General features: G+C 46.2%; 1 protein-coding gene and 1 long non-coding RNA gene across 3 annotated transcripts in view; both read left to right on the top strand.

Annotated features, from left to right (window-relative positions):
- The window catches only part of arnt2 (aryl-hydrocarbon receptor nuclear translocator 2), a 98,493-nt gene extending 84,357 nt beyond the window's left edge, over positions 1-14,136 (top strand). For both annotated transcript variants that reach the window (XM_085772540.1, XM_085772534.1), the window contains 2 exons: positions 13,626-13,771; positions 13,894-14,136. In XM_085772540.1, the coding sequence (XP_085628666.1) occupies positions 13,626-13,771; positions 13,894-13,992 (245 nt within the window). In that variant the 3' untranslated portion in view covers positions 13,993-14,136. The remainder of the gene's footprint in view (positions 1-13,625; positions 13,772-13,893) is intronic.
- A 770-nt stretch (positions 14,137-14,906) lies between these two features.
- Positions 14,907-18,742, top strand: LOC146990380 (uncharacterized). The gene is made up of 2 exons (XR_015035495.1): positions 14,907-17,601; positions 17,639-18,742. It is a non-coding gene; the product is annotated as an uncharacterized LOC146990380 (long non-coding RNA).
- The last annotated feature ends 837 nt before the right edge of the window (positions 18,743-19,579 follow it).

The raw sequence follows: 19,579 nt of genomic DNA, 5'->3' as shown, positions 1-19,579 counted from the left end.
GTGTCAACAACGAGCATTTGTTTACATCTGCACATGCAGTCCACTGGGTCAGTGTATATTGAAGCCCATAAATCTATTTTAGCAGACACCGAGAATAAAATGATGATGATGAACAGTGAAAATGGCAGCTCCTCATTAAAATATCAGTTCATATTCACAAGTTGTCAGAGAGCCCTCCACATGTCCACACCAAGGCACCGTAACACTCCTGCAGTACGTTCCATATGAGCCCGTGCTCAGGTGGGTTCTCCTGAAATGAATGTTGGCAGCTACGTCGGCTCCTGTTTCAGATGCCAAAGATTTTGCAGGAGTCATTAAACCGCCACATAACGCCTTAACATGCTGCTGATCCTTTAGCGTCAGGTGCGCTAATATAAATCATTCTGTGGAGCTGTGACGGAGCGCCGTCACGGTCCGTGCCCAGCGCACGGGGAGCAGCGCACGGGGAGCAGCGCGTGGCGCTGAGAGACGCTGATGCTCGCACACACACACACACACACTCGTTTCTTCCCTCTGTTCATCTCAGTTCAGTAAATGATCATGTTAACGATCCTTTTTCCTCCCAGCTCTGTAAGGAGACCATGGGTGCACACTTGGTCTCTGTTGTAACTATTATGCATACACTTACCTGCATCGTAACTCACCGGGGTGGGTGTGTCCTCAGTCAAACCGGGACAAAGGATTTCCCGGTGTTATATACGTCACTGGGCGGGGTTTGCGGTCATGTGACTGGCGGTGATTGTGCCGTTATTGTTTTGTTTCATTTTTCATGTTTATATAAGGCATGTGGAGTTGACATTGCATCTGGTAAATCATGGAAATATGTTTGGTAAAATAATGAATACCTGAATGGTGAAATGGTTTCTCTGATATGAGTATGTGTGTTGATAATTGTTTTCATAGGAATATCCGGCTCAGTGGGAGGAGCCTTACCTTTAAAAGAGGGCTGCTTTGGCCCGGCCCAGTCAGTTAGAGTTGGGCTGCTGCTTTGAGCTGTTGCAGAGCTCCCTGTATGTCCTGTATGGTTTATGTTTTGCACTGGGTGAAGCAAATAAATCCACCAAAGGAAATACTTGTCGACTACGCCATCATTTAAATCTGTCATTTGAACCTGGTTTAAGGACCCCGTGACATATGGTGTCAGAAGTGGGATGGCTAGTCGAAAGAAGATGTTTCCAAAGCGCACGGGTCTGCGCACCGGACTGCGGTCCCAGCGGCAGCGGGCAGAGGCAGTGATGGCAGCTGCAGAAGTGGATGCAGTGTGGGAGTCGCTCGGTTCAGCCTCAGAGGAGGAGGAGAGGGAGGACGACCCCGGGCCGGACCACCCAGGAGCCATGGTGGGCGCAGCAGCCACAGGTGAATCAGGGGGAGAGCTGGTGACCATTATGAGAGACTTTTTGGCAGCACAGCAGCGAAGAGAGGAAAATCTGTTGGCGGAGATCCAGGGTTTGAGAGCCTCTCTTCCACGGGCTGACCCAGTGCTCCAACCAGTCATCCCTCACCCTCCTGTCGCCCAAGCTCCAACTCGGCGTGGGTCTGGGCTGCTAAGCACGCTGGCAACCCCTACAACGCTGACAGCAAGCAGTCCCCGGCTCGGACTGCCAACGCCAGCAGCTCAGCGTGTGCGCCGTGACGCGCCGTCAGAGGCCGCTTCTCTCCAGCTGCAGGACTCTGGGGCCCGGTTTGGCCAGTCCAGCTCAGAAGGGAGGCATATGAGTGAGCCAAAAATCCCGCTATACCAAGCGGAGGAGGACATTGAGAACTATCTGCTGCGGTTTGAGCGCATCGCCAAGACGTGGCGGTGGCCTGAGCCTGAGTGGGCGTGTCGTCTGGTTCCACTGCTGTCGGGGAAGGCGTTGGAGGCCTACACAGCCATGGATGAGGAGAGCGCACACTGTTATGCTGACCTGAAAGCTGCGTTGCTGACGAAGTTTGACATCTCACCAGAAACCTACCGGCAGCAGTTCAGATCCACAACAGTTCCATCTGGTGAGAATCCGACGGAGACCTATCACCGACTCAGGGGCCTCTACCGACGCTGGATCCGACCGGAGCAGCACACCAAGGACGACATCGGGGAGGCCATCATCTTGGAGCAGCTACTGCGTGTGCTTCCGCCGGAGGTGAGAACATGGGTGAGGGAGCGCGAGCCAGCGGGAGGGCTCGCAGCGTCCAAGCTGGCGTTGCAGTACCTTAATGCCCGGAGAGGAGGTCCTGCTGCACGGCCCTCCAGTGCACCGCACCGACCGGCACCTTCACCATTCCAGCCCAGACCTGCCAGGCGAGAGAGTAGCCAGGAGCTTCCAGGTAGCAACATGGTCCCAATCCATCGGGCATCGGGTAAGGACTTTGTTTGTTTCTACTGTCAGCAGCCGGGCCATAAAGCTTCTGTGTGTCCCATACGCAAAGCTAAGGTCATTGGGGCCTGCTATGCACCCCGGCCAGAGGGGGCTGCCACTGGAGGCGCCAGATTGCAGCGCTACAAGACTGTGACCATAAATGGCCAGCAGGTTACTGCTCTGTTGGACAGTGGTAGCTTCATGTCCCTGGTTAAGGGCAACCTGGCACCAGTGAGCACAGTGGATTATAACAGACAAGAGAACATTCTATGTGTGCATGGGGATGAACGGCCCTATCCAAAAACTGATTTGACTGTCGTTATCAATGAACAACCTTACCTGTTAACTGTGGGGGTGGTAGAGGGCTTACCAGTGGATGCTGTGCTTGGTTGGGACTTACCTATCCTCCTGGATCTGCTCCTCGAAGCTGAACGGACTGAGGGGATGGACTCTGGGGAGCATGGGAAGGTCAATGTAAATGTTGCTTGTCCTGTGATTACCCGAGCCCAGGTGAAAGCCGGTGTCCAACCCCTCCCAGATCTTGACAGTAGTCTGTGTGAGGGTGGCACAAAGGGGCCAAGAAAATCCAGACGCCAGCGGCGTTTTGAGAAGCAGCTTAGGCTACCAGAACCTGAACATGAAAATGTGTTATCCAACCACATGTGGAAAATTCCTGAAAATGTTTCTGTGTTGCAAAGGGGGGATGAAACTTTGAAACCATTGTTTGCCAAGGTGTTAGAGGGACCAGAGGGGGAATGTCTGGGGAAGGAAAGGTTTGTGGTAGATAACAGTGTGTTGTATGCTTTTGATGAGGAAAACAGACGTCTTGTGGTACCTGCTAGCTGTAGGCCTCTTGTAATGCATTTAGCACACACACTTCCCTGGGCTGGGCACCTCGGCCGTCACAAAACATATCTGCGGGTCAGTGCAAGGTTTTATTGGCCCTCAATGTACACAGACATTCAGAAATATTGCAGTACATGTCCAACCTGTCAGAAAACCGGCACTGCTCCGAAGTCTGACAGAGCTTTCCTGCAACCACTGCCTATTATTTCTATCCCTTTCCGCAGGATTGCCATGGACATTGTGGGCCCTCTGGTGAAAAGCAGTGGTGGTCACCAGTATATTCTGGTTGTGTGTGACTATGCAACCCGTTTCCCAGAAGCGTTCCCCCTCCGGACCATTACCGCTCCTGCTGTTCTGCGGGCCCTGGTGCAGCTGTTTTCCCGAGTTGGCATACCTGATGAAATCCTCACGGACCAGGGAACCAACTTCACATCTCGGCTGATGCAGCTCTTCCAGAAACAAATGGGCATCTCGGCAATCAAGACCACGCCGTACCATCCACAGACTGATGGTCTTGTGGAAAGGTTCAACCAGACCTTGAAGAGGATGCTGCAAAAGTTTGTGGATGACACTGGAAAGGACTGGGACCGTTGGCTGCCATTTCTGCTCTTCGCCTACCGGGAGGTTCCACAGGCCTCCACCGGTTTCTCTCCCTTCGAGCTACTCTATGGGTGGGATGTCCAGGGCCCATTGGATTTGCTGAGGAAGGGCTGGGAGGTTCCTTCCACCTCTCAGAGTGACAGAAGTGTGGTACAATATGTGGTGGAGATGAGGAACCGGCTGGCGGGGTACCAGGAAGAAGCAGAAGTCAACCTGCGGGAGGCACAGAGGAAACAGAAGACCTGGTATGACCACCAGGCACGGCACCGTGAGTTTCTGCCCGGACAGAAAGTGCTGCTGTTACTTCCTTCCTCCAGCAGCAAACTCCTAGCGAAATGGCAAGGACCCTACCTTGTTCTTCGCAAAATGGGGCCCGTCACCTATGAGATCCATCACCCTGAAAAGAAGAAACCAAAACAGACTTACCATGTGAACTTGCTGAAGGCATGGAAGGAGCGTCCACCTGAAGTTCCTGGAAGCAGTGCACCAAAGGTCCTGTTGGTGAGGCAGGTGGACCTGGAAGAGGAAATGGAGGCCGGGCCAGAGATGCTAACCGAAGCTGCTACTCCTGTGCTGACACATCTAGCACCAGAACAAGCCAGGAAGCTCCTTAAAGTCTTCCAGGGGGTTCCTTCTTTATTCGGTGCATCTCCAGGGAGAACCGACTTCATTGAGCATGTCATCCGCCTCAAAGATAGACAACCCATCCGTCAACGGCCCTATCGTATCCCACAACAGTTGGTGGGGAGGTTGCAGCAGGAGGTGGAGGAGATGTTGAGACTTGGGGTGATTGAGCCTTCCAACTCTGAATGGTGCAGTCCAGTGGTGATCGTCTTCAAGAAGGATGGCTCGTTGCGGATATGTATTGATTTCAGGAAGCTCAATTCTGTCTCAGAGTTTGACGCTTATCCCATGCCGAGGATTGACGATTTGCTGGAGAAGATTGGAGCTGCCAAGTACATCAGTACTCTGGATCTGTGTAAGGGGTACTGGCAGGTACCACTGGAGAAGTCTTCTCGCCCCTACACAGCGTTCCGGACACCGGCTGGACTTTTCCAGTTTACTGTGATGCCCTTTGGCTTGCATGGTGCCCCCGCTACCTTCCAGAGGCTAATGGACAAAGTCCTCCTGGGTGGTGAAAGCTACAGTGCAGCCTACCTGGACGACGTGGTGATATACAGCAAAACCTGGGAGGAGCACGTTCACCAGCTGTCCATGGTTCTCGGAAGGATCCAGGAGGCGGGGTTGACCCTAAACCCTGGCAAGTGTGAGTGGGCACGGCAGGAGACACGGTACCTGGGATACCAGCTGGGAAGAGGAATGGTCCGTCCACAAGTGGATAAAGTGGAAGCCATCAGGAACTGCGCTCGACCCAGTACCAAGAAGGAGGTACGGTCTTTCCTGGGATTAGTTGGCTGGTATCGACGGTTTGTTCCCCAGTTTGCCACCATTGCCGCCCCTCTCACAGCTTTGACCTGCAAGGACCAGAGGAACCCGGTCATCTGGACAGATGAATGTGAGGAGGCTTTTAACACCCTGAAAGCTCGCCTGTGCTCTTCCCCTGTCCTTAGGAGCCCAGACTTCACCCAAAGGTTTCTGGTCCAGGTGGATGCCTCTGGAGTGGGCCTTGGAGCAGTTCTGGCACAAGGAAATCCTGGAGAAGAACAACCAATTCTGTACCTGAGCCGAAAACTGCAGCCCCGTGAAACCAGGTATTCGACGGTGGAGAAAGAGGGGTTAGCCATTAAGTGGGCTCTGGAGAGCCTGCGGTATTACTTGCTGGGGCGGGAGTTCGACCTCGAGACCGATCATCGAGCTCTTACATGGATCAACTCCATGAGGGATCACAACAGTCGCCTGACCAGGTGGTACCTCTCGCTCCAACCATTTAGGTTCATGATCCGACATCGGTCGGGCAAGACCAACGTGGTTGCCGATTACCTTTCCAGGCTGACACATTCTCAGCCTCTGGGAGGAGAGGGATGATGTGACGGAGCGCCGTCACGGTCCGTGCCCAGCGCACGGGGAGCAGCGCACGGGGAGCAGCGCGTGGCGCTGAGAGACGCTGATGCTCGCACACACACACACACACACTCGTTTCTTCCCTCTGTTCATCTCAGTTCAGTAAATGATCATGTTAACGATCCTTTTTCCTCCCAGCTCTGTAAGGAGACCATGGGTGCACACTTGGTCTCTGTTGTAACTATTATGCATACACTTACCTGCATCGTAACTCACCGGGGTGGGTGTGTCCTCAGTCAAACCGGGACAAAGGATTTCCCGGTGTTATATACGTCACTGGGCGGGGTTTGCGGTCATGTGACTGGCGGTGATTGTGCCGTTATTGTTTTGTTTCATTTTTCATGTTTATATAAGGCATGTGGAGTTGACATTGCATCTGGTAAATCATGGAAATATGTTTGGTAAAATAATGAATACCTGAATGGTGAAATGGTTTCTCTGATATGAGTATGTGTGTTGATAATTGTTTTCATAGGAATATCCGGCTCAGTGGGAGGAGCCTTACCTTTAAAAGAGGGCTGCTTTGGCCCGGCCCAGTCAGTTAGAGTTGGGCTGCTGCTTTGAGCTGTTGCAGAGCTCCCTGTATGTCCTGTATGGTTTATGTTTTGCACTGGGTGAAGCAAATAAATCCACCAAAGGAAATACTTGTCGACTACGCCATCATTTAAATCTGTCATTTGAACCTGGTTTAAGGACCCCGTGACAGGAGCAAATGAACAACCAGCACATCTCATCTCAGAGGCAGAAGAAAGACGAGATCGTCGTTATCTTCAGACTTAAACAGTCACCATGTATTCAGCTCAATCAAGAGAGCCATTTCCTTTTCTTTCAAGTCTCACTGGATTATTTGTGTCCTGGTGCAGAGGTAATTACATGGGAGGGGAAGAAAAGCATCCGAGCAGCTATTGCTCATTAACTGTTCCATCCATCGCCATTAGTATAAATAATTCAGCACGGCCTTCAAAGCTTTCTGCTCACCTCACACTGTGTTAACAGCACACACAGCAGCCTCTTTATGATGGCCGTGAATAACACAGCAAGGTTGCATCTGATAAGTGCTCCGACTGTCACACATGAAGTTGCGTCCGATTGTCTGCCTGCTTAGAAATTCAACGGCAGACAAGCTCCGAGCTGGATACATGTCAGCGGGGGGTGTCCGTGTGTCAACATCCCATAAACTGACTCCGGATCAGGGGATTTATTTTTCCCGTCTTCACAGCTGAATCATGGCTCAGCCTCCGTGGCTGAAGCACAGAGCGAGCTGCTACACCCTTGCCGCCTTGGCAGCGCCTGACTCCGCCCATGATTTTCAGCTAAACAGGCAAAAATATCATTATGAGATTTGTGTAACAAACATAAGGGTGTGAAGGTGGAATGACATAGTGAGTGTAATTATAAACTCATTTCTTATTTAGTTTTGACAGCTAAAGTGTCTGCGTCTCCACATGCTGTTGATAAAGTTGTCAAGTAAAGGTTTATATTTAGAAATGTACCAAATGCAAAGACACAGCCAGTGCAAAAACACACAAGTGTGCTACTTCCCAGCACACACACACAGACACACACACACCATGGATAGTGTGTCCCCGCTGTTAGTCTGATGAGGCTGATTTGTGCCACAACAAACATGAGTCATATGTCTGAGCTGCTGCAGCTGAAATGAGATGAGGCCGGTGTGGCTCAGTCAGCTGTGCCGGTTTGGTCCTGGTCCTGGTCCTTGTCCTGGTCCTGGTCCTGGTCCTGGTCCTGGTCCTGGTCCTGGTCCTGGTCCTGGTCCTGGTCCTGGTCCTGGTCCTGGTCCTGGTACACCGGTAAGATAGTCAAAAATGTAATAGAAAACCAATAGCATAAAGAAATGATTGTTTCTTCAGTGTCTTGATTGTTTTCAAGGAGAGAGTGGGAGGCAGCTGGACAGCAGGAAGCATGGAGGTCAGACTGATGCTGCGTTCAAGACAACTCGGAAGTCGGAAAAAAACGAGCTCTGAGTTGTCAAAAACGAATTGAACGGCGTCAAACTCGGAAATTACAGGTCGGAAACTCGGGTATCATTTCAGAGCTCCGACTTTCTGACTTGACGTCACAACAACATCAAAACATGGCAGCCCTCGACTTAAACAGTTAGAATTTGGACATTTTAAATTATTTGTTGAGGTTTTAATGCATATTTTTTGTGTATTATTGCAGTATATGAAATACGTTTATACGTGATTGTTGTATTGTGTGAAATTGTAGTCCTAGTGTATGTGACGGAAATAACGTTCAATAACCTTCATTTGCCTCCAAAATAAACATAATTTACTGCTGCATATATTTTTTGTATTCAGCTATGAGCCACAATACGCCAAACTTCCTTCGGGTATCCATGTTTTTTCTCTTCCGAGTTCCTGCAGCGTGAACGCAATGATGTCGGAAGTCGGAAATTTCCGAGTGGGGAATTCCGACCTCCGAGTTGTTTTGAACACAGCATGAGACCTGTTGTCCTGCACTGTTTTGATTTGAAATGATTAACTGCTCCATGTTTTCCTGTGGAGAAAAATACGATGGTCAGTCTAACAGCTGTGCAGACGAGAGCTTCAACAATGACTCTGGTCCCAGTGTCTTTGTCTCCCAGTTAATAGCTCTGGTCTCTGTAATGTTGGCCAGCTTTTTACACCAATCAGTTGAGTAATTATGGGGGAAAAAATCACTTTATCAATTAAAAATGACAAAGGCCTCTCACTCTAAATGGAAGTGGTGGAAGCACATCACCGATGTGGGCTGTGTTGAGTCGGTGATGGTTCAACAAAGCAGCTGCTCAGGACTCTGCTTGTTTGTTGTCCACTTCATAAATAAAGCAGCTCCATTGTGCAACTAGTTGATGGCATTTTAATGGAAACACACATTAGACAGATGGATCATCTCTCTCTACTGGCTTATTTATTTGCTTTTTTATTGCTGTTCCCTTTTTTTATTGCCATGTGTTTTGTTCTCTCACACCATCAGACCATTAGAAGTCACTTAGAGCCAGTGTCATTCATTTGCAGTATTCATTCATACAAAGCTGCTTTAGCTCTTATCCTCTCTCACGAAGCAGCTTTCTTCTTCACTATCTTAAATTGGACTGTGTGGTACTGTGAATTCTGGGTAATTTAAGACTTCTCAAAATCAAAAGGAAATGGAAGACAGAGGAACCACATTCAGCTGCTCAGCTCTGTTTATACTAGGCAGACAATTGTAGAAGAATTCAACACTTACACGTTTTACTTTGAGCAAAGAGTGAAAAAGAAAAACGCACTTTCTTTGCTGGTCTCACTTTGCAACAACATGAGCATCACAAACTATGAGCCATGTCCCCCTACCTGTTGTTGTCTGGTTAACATGGTAGAACTAGTCTTAGACCTGAGTCAGTCTGGGATGTTGGTCTGATGTAGACCATTAGACATGCCTGTGATCCAATACAAATAGAAGATTTCAGAATAAAAGACTTAGAGAAACCAAATCCTGCATGTGTTGAATAGTGGGTCCAGGTGGGTGGGGCCTGGTGACTGCTTTGTTGTGACATCACAAAGTCACAGGAAGTCCTGATTGGTCTCAGAGGACTGAGATCAATCAACAACAACAGTTTTTTGAGCTCCATCAGCGTCACTATAATTCCAGATTACAATGGCAAGAAAAAGTATGTCTCTTAGTTTCCTGCATTAATTGGTCATTTAATGTGATCTGATCTACATCTAAGTCACAAGTAAACAAACACAATGTGCTTAACCTAATACCACACAAACAATTATAATATTCCATGTCTTTATTGAACATATCCATTAAACATTCACAGTGCAGGTGGAAAAAGTAAGTGAACCCTTGGATTTAATACTGTAACTGGTTGAAGCTCAACCAAAAGTTTCCTGGAGCTGCAGATCACAACTGAACAACACTCAGGATGAATTCTGGACCATTGGTCCTGACAGAACTGCTTCAGTTCAGCCATGTTATTATAGGATGTCTGGTGTGAATGGCTCTCTGGAGCTCATTCCCTAGCATCTCTACTGGATTCAGGTCTGGGCTCTGACTGGGCCGTTCCCAAAGGTGGATTTTCTGTTTGTTTGTTTTTTTGAAGCTACTCTAGATGATCTAGATTTACTTCAATGTTTAGGCTCATTGTCTACTGAGTTTCAGCTGGTGGACAGCCACCCCTGACATTATCCTGTAGGATAATGATGATGTCAAACTGTCCAGACCCTGAGGCAGCAGAGCATCCCATAACCATGATGCTCCTCCCCCGTACTTCACCTCTGAAATGATGTTTACACGCCATTTTTACACCATACGGACAAAAAATACAAAAAAATAAATTTAAAAAAGTTTCATCCGTCCACAAAACATTTTCCTATTAATGTTGTGGAGTGGCAACCTTCAGGCCTGCAATGGAAAGCAAATTAATGCAGAAGACAAGGAAATTCCAAAGGTTTCACACTTTTTCTTGCAACTGTATGCTTTGTTGCAGTTGTTTATTGTTGTAAACCTCAACAGCTGAGTGTTCTATACATTCTAATCCAGGATAATGAGCTCTAAAACATTTACCACTACAAATAGTTAACAATTACTCCCAATATTGATTGATTTGTCAAACTCAGTGAGTAGTGAGTGAGTAGAAAGACAGAAAGAAGTGAAGAATGGAGAGACATCCCAAAATAATTAGTTTAGTCTGAACAGGCTATATCGCCATCAACTGAATGTTTGGCACTGATGCTTTATGAATTAGAATTGTTCAATGTTAATTATTGTAAAAATCATTTCATTTTAGATTAATTAATTTTGGGTTGAATCAACAAATCGTTTTTGTTGAAACAATGGTAAATACGGTGAACACCCCCCCCCCCGCTGTAGAAAGCATCAATCAGCTGACAGGGGCTGCACACTGAAGACAGGAGGATAAAGCAGCACAGAGACATTACCAACCAACAGAGGAGATGAATTACATGTCATTAATTAAACAGTGTGGCCATTGCTTTTTGAAAAGTGTGTGTAGTGAGCTGCTCTTCTATCTGTGCTCAGAGAATAATGTTCATGACAGTAATGGTTTCATGAAAGGGACGATAAGGATGAGATGAGGATGGTAGACCTACCACCCCCCACCCCCACCTCATATAAAAACACAGCAGTGATGATTCTCACTCCCTGTAACACGTGTTTCCACTCAAACCTTCATGTTTACTGTTTATTTGTTCATTTGCCAAAACGGGGAAACTGACTCTCACTCTTCACCTCAGTCATCAGGGCCGCGTGCAGACCCGCTATCAGCCTGTGTCAGGCCTGATCTGATCACAGTCATCAGCTCCATGTTGATGTGTGAATGCACCCAGGATGCGTTCAGGATCCATTTCTGTGAACACAAATGTTCTCTGACAACCACCTATCTACAAGGGTGAATTCCAGTTCCTATCTTAACCTTAAGCTCAACCCTTAAAGCAGAAGTAAACAGAATGTTTCTGTTAATATAAGGCTTAAATAGTTCTATCTTCCAACAGCAATCACTTATATAGAGTGTTTGGTCCGAAACACGGGTCTGTCAGTCACTCTGCTCTGCTGTAAGCCGAGGAGAAAACTTTCCTTGTATCCTACAACCTTTATCCAATGAGGAGAGAGAACAGCATAAAGGTGCGGTCCTCTCTGTGTGTGCAGCCAAGGGATGCGCGTGAATGTGGTGACGTAGGGATGAGGGCGGGGACTGCTAACTCCCTCGGCTGACAGAAAGTTGGCCAAAACGACCGGATTGCTTACTTCTGCTTTAATCTGCGCAAACATTTTACATAGGCTGTATCTTGATAAAACAACTGAACAACTACATTACCACAGAGAAAAATGACCGTCTAACTAAACCATAGCAACATGGCTTGTTCGCACCAGCCGGCTATTGACAAAAGATCGTAAAATAAAAAATAAATGTTATGCAACAATGAGGTAAACAATCCATGAAGTGGGCCTAAACTAAGATAATACAATGGTTTTCGTAATATTTATATCTCTATTAACAAAGAGAATACTGCATTCTGGGTAGCCCTGCTTGCTTCCAAGGGTGGTGTTGGAGGGACAGCACTAGCACTTTGCGGGAATTCATAACAATATGCCTGAAGCGCTGACTGACGGTTCGAATCCAGACCGCGACAATCCTTTTGTGCATGTCATTCCCCCAGTTTCTCTCCCTACGAAGTCCTATCAAATAAAGGCCATAATAAAATTAAATAAAATTTGTGTTTCACATGGATAAACGTTTTTTCATCAGAAGAGTTAAAGCAGAAGTAAGTGATATATTTGTGTTAATATAAGTCTTAAATAGTTATATCTTCCGACAGCAATCACTTACATAGAGTGTTTGAACTGAAACACGGGTCTCTCAGTCCCTCTGCTCTGCTCTGAGCCGAAGAGAAAACATTTATCGTATCCTACAGTTTTTATCCAATGAGGAGAGAGAACGGCATGCAGGGCTGTGTGTGCAGCCAAGGAACGCCGTGAATGTGGCGACGTAGGGACGAGGACTGTTATGGTGCGTTCAAGGAAACGACCGTGAAGTGGTACCAGTTCGATCTGGTACGAGTTTACCGGTCAGAAGTTACGAGTGGCCGTTATAGTGACTTTCACCGGTAAAACAGGTCAGAAAAACACGAGTGGGTTGCCTGAAACGCTACAAAGTCGTAAGTTGTGACTTGAAGCTGTAATTTACGATTTCAAAAGCCTGCCTGGAGCGCAGCATTAGCGAAAACGACCGGACCACTTACTTCTGCTTTAAGTCTCAATCCCCCCTCCTCTGTCTCTCTGTCGCTCTCTCTCTTACATAAGCACAACAACACACCACACACACCTTACCACACCGTTAATTTGCTTGAAGTGAGGTCATTGAAGAATGAGCAGGTGTGAACAGACACTTAGAGCTGATCACTCTGATCGATCATTTAAGATTCAGGTTAATACCAGGTGTGATGGGGCCAGACATGCACCCAGGAGTTTTCTAATGTGTTGAGGTTATGATGCTATGCCTTACCTTGCCTTGCGTTATGTTTACACCTTGTATGCACATTGTATTGATGAATTGTTTGTAATCAGGGCATCATTGGAAAAGAGAGCTTTGCCAGCAGCCCATGCATACATACATTCTAAACGGCATAACAATAGATAGATAGAATAGCAATAAATACACAGAATAAATCAGTGTTTTTCAACCTTGGGGTCGGGACCCCACGTGGGGTCGTCTGGAATTCAAATGGGGTCGTCTGAAATGTCTAGTAATTGATAAAAAAATAAAATTACTGATAAAAAAATAAAATTATTATGATTAAAAACACCACACAATCTTAAACAGCTGTATTCTATACTTTCACTTTCTCGATTATAAATTGAGTTCAAATAAAATGCAGCATATAGAAATATCTGAGCTGGCGCATCTTGATTGACGGCCGTGGTTGCGGGGTCGCCAGAAATTTGTGATGTCAAAATGGGGTCATAAGCCAATAAAGGTTGGGAACCACTGGAATAAATAGATAAACCTTTGAAGTACATCTAAAAACAAATGCTAAGGCTGATACCGGTGGTTAAAATGGTGCTACAGAGGGACTAAAAACAAAGTGCATAGAAATAAAGTGCATAAAGTACATACAGCTGCTCATACCAGTAAATTGTGTAGCTGTAATGATCTATTGAGTCATTCATTACTCTCAATTGGTCCTCCGTGAATAAATAAAGGTAAAAGAAAGAAAGAAAAGTATGTAACTGTGTGTGTGTGTGTGTGTGTGTGTGTGTGTGTGTGTGTGTGTGTGTGTGTGTGTGTGTGTGTGTGTGTGTCTCCAGATGTGTCAGGGGAGAGCAGTCAGAGCGGAGCCCAGTTCCAGGGTCGCCCCAGCGAGGTCTGGTCCCAGTGGCAGAACCAGCATCACTCCCAGCAGGCCGGAGAACAGCACACACACCCCAACCCCAGCCAGACAGAAGTCTTCCAGGTAATACACACACACACCCACACACACACTGGCTGCTCACCAGTGTACACAGATATGTGATATGTCCGATAAGAGCTGAGTGTCCTCAGCCCACCCCTCCCTCCCCTCCTGTGTCTCTGCAGGACATGTTACCCATGGCTGGAGATCCCACACAGGGAACGGCCAACTACAACATCGAGGACTTCGCCGACCTCGGCATGTTCCCACCCTTCTCCGAGTAATACCCCCACCCCCACCTGACCCCCAGCCCCCCCGTCCCAGTCCATCACTCCCTCCCTCTCAGAACTGGACTGATGTTTGGATCCGTCTCTCATGCTCTGTCTCGCTTTTCTACACTACTGCTCAAAAGTTTTACAACACCGCCACTCCAACTGTTTCTGTGGAAACTCAAGTGAGTAAGTTTAAATGGGCCAAAGGTCAGCTGAAAGCTGCCCAGCTCCTACCTGTGCTACTCCCCCCTCTGCATCATCAGGACAGTGCTGTCCTGCAGGAAGTAGGACTAATATGTTACTGTCAGTGAGGACCAGACCAGAGACGGGGATAGTGACCCCCCCAACACGAGCACAGCTTTTGCTGTTGCTACATAACAAACTAGCTGAGAGCTTCCATCACTGTGTTTGGAATATAACACATTTAAAGGGATATTTCAACATTTTGGCAAATTCGCCTATTGCCATAATCGCCATAGTCTTAGGAGTAGGTTCATTACCTTTACTTGTTGGTGCAAGCTATTTTTAGAACGGCAGAGCAGAGACGCAAGCTGCTCAGCTACGCAACGGAGGCGCATGGTATTTATACGTTTCCCTCATCAAACTAAATACACAAACCAACATTTCCAAAACACTCTCATGGACAAGTTGTCACCTGCACATTCACATATATACAAATATAATTATGTAATATTGCGAAACATGAAGCAAATATTCAGAACTACTCACACATTTGAAGTCACTCTGCCCAGCAGCCGTGTCTGGAATGTAGTTCCGGTTATGCATTTACCTCGAAAATAACTCTGTCTCATAACATTCCTTTATTATTTCATAGTGTGGTGAATGTGCAGTTCACACATTGTCCACCAGAGCGTTTTGGAGTTGTTGGATTGTGTATTTGATGACTTTGATGAGGGAAAGCCGGACGGGCAGAGGCGTGAGCTCTGCACAGTGCGCGGCCAATCTCAAAACAGCTTGCACCAACAATTAAAGGTCATGAACCTACTCCTAAAACTATATGGATTATGGCAATAGGCCAATTTGCCAAAATGTTGAACTATCTCTTCAATACATTTGCAGAGCAGCACTGCTTCTTCAGGGTGGCCCCAGAAGCTACAGGGAGTCGTTATCAGAAAGGCGAGATGAGACACGCTAATAGAGACACATGCAGATCGGATCAGATCACTTGCAACATGTAATGCAGACCGTCAGTCAGTGAGATCGGATCCTGATCAGATTTGTGCTGCAGTGTGAACGGGGCCAAAGTGACAGGCCGATGGGCTGGGGGGTTCGGGGGCTCGGGGGCTAGCCGTTGTCAGTGTTTGTTCCCACAGCTGGAGACAGCTGTCGGCTGATGCTGAGCCTGCAGTGTTTCTTCTACACTGGTAAATAAAGAGCTTTTGACTGTAGCTAATGTTAGTTTATGGAGCAGGAGCAGATCTCACAACCAGCTGCTTCCACATAAACCAGACAGAAGGTGAAAGCAAAAACCACAAGTGCAACATATTTGTGGGAAATGTCAGCAGCCATGTTTTTTTTTTTTGTTTCTTTGTTTTTTTCCATTATGGAAAGAGCTGCTCAGAAATTCAATTGAGGATTTAAGATTCAGTCATTCTTTCTTCACTTTTAAAACCATCATTATTTATTCATTTGATGCTTTAATTCTAGAGACACAGAGCTGTGTATGAACGGAGGTGTTGTAAAGCTGCTGAGTGGTAGTGTAACCCGCTGCATCACCATCACACGGCTGACCTGCAGCACGGTGAATGTCTGGGTGCACTTGTCGGTCGCACACACAAACACAAAACAGTCCACAAGTGTTTGGGCTGCAAAAGGCCCGAAGTCTGTATCTGTGAAAATACACATACCTCATCGCGGCGAGGAGGAGGAGCGCCGCCGTCAGAGGGAGGGGACGTCCGTCCGCACGCGTCGGCTCACTCACTGTGTGTCAGGCTCTCTGCTGTCAGTGATAGGAGCAGGTGAGAGGTGTGTGTGTGTAAGTGTGTGTGAGGTTTCACTTCCTCTCTGCTCTTCAGCTTTGATCGGCGGAGTCCCTCTATGTGCACATGAGATTATTTTTGTCAGTTGTTCATGTCTGTGTAACCGCACAGGTGAACGCAAATGCTGACTGTGACCACTACACATACACTGCACCTTAAGTTGTGTGTCCACTGCTGTTTGCATCAATATGTTTATTAGGGCTGACTTCCAACATCTGAGAAAATAAACATTAGAGATTCCAGTGCAGGTGAACGTTATTCAGTAGTAGAGTAATTATATTTACAGTAGTACTGACACATATAGGCAAACAATGATTTATGAAACCTAATGAATGACCTCGTTAAGAATAAAAAGGTAACATCAGAACAGACATGTTCATAAAAACTCAACTGAATCGACAAAAGTAGCTGTAGTCGTTCCCATATTTAACTTTTTCCAACATTGATGAAGTCCATTCACATAAAACAACCCAAGAAATATTTCTCAATTTCTAAAATGTCAAACATCACTCGACCGGCCACTGTTATGTTTGAAGTTCAGCGCAGTCGACTGTGATTGTTTTTTCTTCTCCTCCTCCTTCTTTGTCACCTTTTCAAAAGAAGATAAAAGCTGCTTCTAAGAGTCATTAAATCTGTTTGTCCTTCAGATTTAATGAAGCAAAAGGTTTTTCTAAAAAAAAAAAAAAAAAGGCAGTCAAGTAAAGTGCAGTTCCTCAGAAAATAGAAAGCATTCAAGTAAATGAACCCGGTTCCTGCTCAGTCCTGTAGTGATACACAGGTGGATTGTATCAAAATCACAACATGTTAAGTAACGCTGCGCTGAATCAGTCATTTATTGACACACACACACACACACACACACACACACACCGCTGGATCAGTTCACTTCTCAGTCCTGTTGATGCAGCACTGACAGTTTTACTGCAGTTCTAAATAGCACTGTAATGAATCATTACTTATCTCTGGAGGAATGTACTGTAGGTCTGTAGCTCCTCCACAAACATTTATTAGAGTTCCTGATGTGACCATGGGGGGAGTAAATAGCACAGCCATGATGGATATTATTGTTCTGTTTGCTTCTTTTTACAGTTCCTGTAAAGACGTGCGCTGGGGTCAACAGGCCATTGTGAGCACACGGCGTTCATTCACTGATTCAGAGATGTGTAAAAAACAACAACAAAAAAAAAAAAACAGAAGTAGAAGCACAGTAAGAATAAAACAATATAAAAACTCACAGTATAAATAAATAATATCTCCTCAGAGTGCAGGATTACAGCTGAACACAGCCGTGTGGAGCTTCTGTTACAACAGAGCAGCGTCTGCACATCAGGCTCCTATGGAACAGACTGTTTAGAGACTTATAGACAATAAATACAGCTTCAAGTTAACTTTGCATCCTGAGAACTGGAGTCACCTGCTGTCTGTTGTTGATTTTAGTCAGAAGCAGCAGCAGCATCTGGATGAGCTGCTGTCAGATGGTCGGATTTGTAAACCTGTGAGGAGAGAGATGCAGTAAAGAACCAGGATTAGGATTCAAAGGCCTGAACGTGCCTCTGTTGGTCCTGCTTAGACACTGTCTCTGATCCTAGGTCTGTTTCCCAGATGCCAAAATGCAGATTGTGTTTGTAATGCACAGTGCAAACAGCAGCGGTGGTCAGCTGGTCAGTTTGTGTCACAGATCATTAGTTATCAGTGCCAAAGTTAACTCGGTTGGACTCTATGGGGTCTATTAGGAGTCCAGATTCATTAACAAAAGTCATTTATTAGAAGAAATAATTTGCATGTGCACATGACAGGAAGTCCCTCCCCCTTACAGTCCAGTTTGACCAATCCACTGCCACCTCCTCTGTTCACATAGCGGATTGCAGAGAGTTGATGAAGCCACCGATGATGTGACTGTTCTCCCACACACACACACACAGTGAGGTTTCCACCGACTCTGCTCCCCCCACCCCCCCACCCTCAACGTGGCGCCGCTCTCTTCGCCGCCTCTGCCAAACGGCGGCAGGAGAGGAGGAGGCGGCTCCTCCGCCCGCCGCCGCCCTCACTCTCTCCATCAACCTTATCGTGTAAACTATGTGTAGTGATGTCCAGAACTGTAGAGAAAAACCTGATGCCAGTACAGAAGGATTCTATGTATAAATCAAACTAAATTTAAACAAAAGAAAAGAAGAAAACAAAAAAAAAAGATCAATCAACTCATCGCAGACAGTTGCTGAACTAAGGCTTAAAGTGCACTTCATGAAGCTAACTGCTAATCTCACCAGCCTGCTTTAAAAAGGGAAAAACCGCCATACCGTCGAAGCAAAGCGCAGTATTTACTAGTGTATTTGGTGTTTCTTCAGCTCTCGCTACTTGACTTAATTACTTTATAATCTTTTCAACTATTAAGAGATTGAATACTACTTTCTAGTAGGGGAGCTTTTACATGATAGATTGTATAATGTCTCTGACAGACGGTTGGGAGAACCTCGAACAGACATCGAGTCCTTTTGCTAAAGATCTCAAATTGATGTTTTTTTGTAAATAATGTGATTTTTATGTCGACTCGTGTTACTTTCACACAGTACATGTTTCTTTTTGTGTAGGTTTTAATGATATTGTGTGCAATGTGAGTACATATTTAACTATTGGTATTTAGTTTAGTCTGTTAATTGTACATTGAGTTCTAGACCTGTACAAATTGTGTAAATGTGACCCATTATTTTTGTGTAACAAATTGTGCTTGTGACAATAAATTCTTATTGGTTACGTGGCTTCCATTCCAAGTTTTAGTCTCCAGTTCTTCTATCTATCTATCTATCTATCTATCTATCTGTCTGTCTGTCTGTCTGTCTGTCTGTCTTCTACTTTTCTGTCTATATCTGTCTGTCTATGTATATACTGTGTGTGTACAGGCTTGGGGAGTAACGGACTACATGTAACGGCGTTACGTAATCAGGATACAAAAAAAGGGTAACTGTAGTCCGTTACAAGTAGCCTACAGAAAAAAAACCCGTAATCAGATTACCGGTACATTTGATAAAAACGGAGATTACTTGGCTGATTACTTCACATTTTAAAAATCAACCACAGGCTATAGAGCGGCCCTAGAAACCACTCGCTGTCTCGTTGTATTTCAGAGGAGAGGCACAGAGCTGCTCTGCCTCTTCTGCCCGTACGGCTACGCTGCTTCATTGCGTAACTCTACTAGTGTGAGCGGCACGTAAGTTCACGTCGCTTTCGTGAATTGTAAACACAGACGGCCCCTCGGTTTTAGCGTCCAGCAGTTTAGTGGCTAATTCAACTGCAGTCAGAGAATAGTGATGGATAACTCTACCGGAGAGGATCAACAACGCAATGAGCTTCATTTGAGGAATAAACGGCAGCTTTTACCTGACGGGAGACCGACGCCTGAGCTACGGTAGCTAACAGCTAGCTAACAGTTAGCAGGTTACAGACATTATCTCTCTTTCCCTCTCTTCTTTATACACACACACACACACACACACACACACACACACAGCCCAGGTTGTCTGTCATATCTGTTGTAAACCTTGTAATACTAGCTTGTTGAGTACAGTTAACATTATTGTTGCTTCGGTTTGAGTGTGATGATT

The sequence above is a fragment of the Trachurus japonicus genome, chromosome 3 (assembly GCF_045865225.1).
Source record: "Trachurus japonicus isolate A0001 chromosome 3, Traja_1.0".
In the NCBI taxonomy this organism is placed as follows: domain Eukaryota; kingdom Metazoa; phylum Chordata; class Actinopteri; order Carangiformes; family Carangidae; genus Trachurus; species Trachurus japonicus.
The sequence above is the reverse complement of the archived record's forward strand: the minus strand, read 5'-3'. Positions and strand labels throughout refer to the sequence as shown.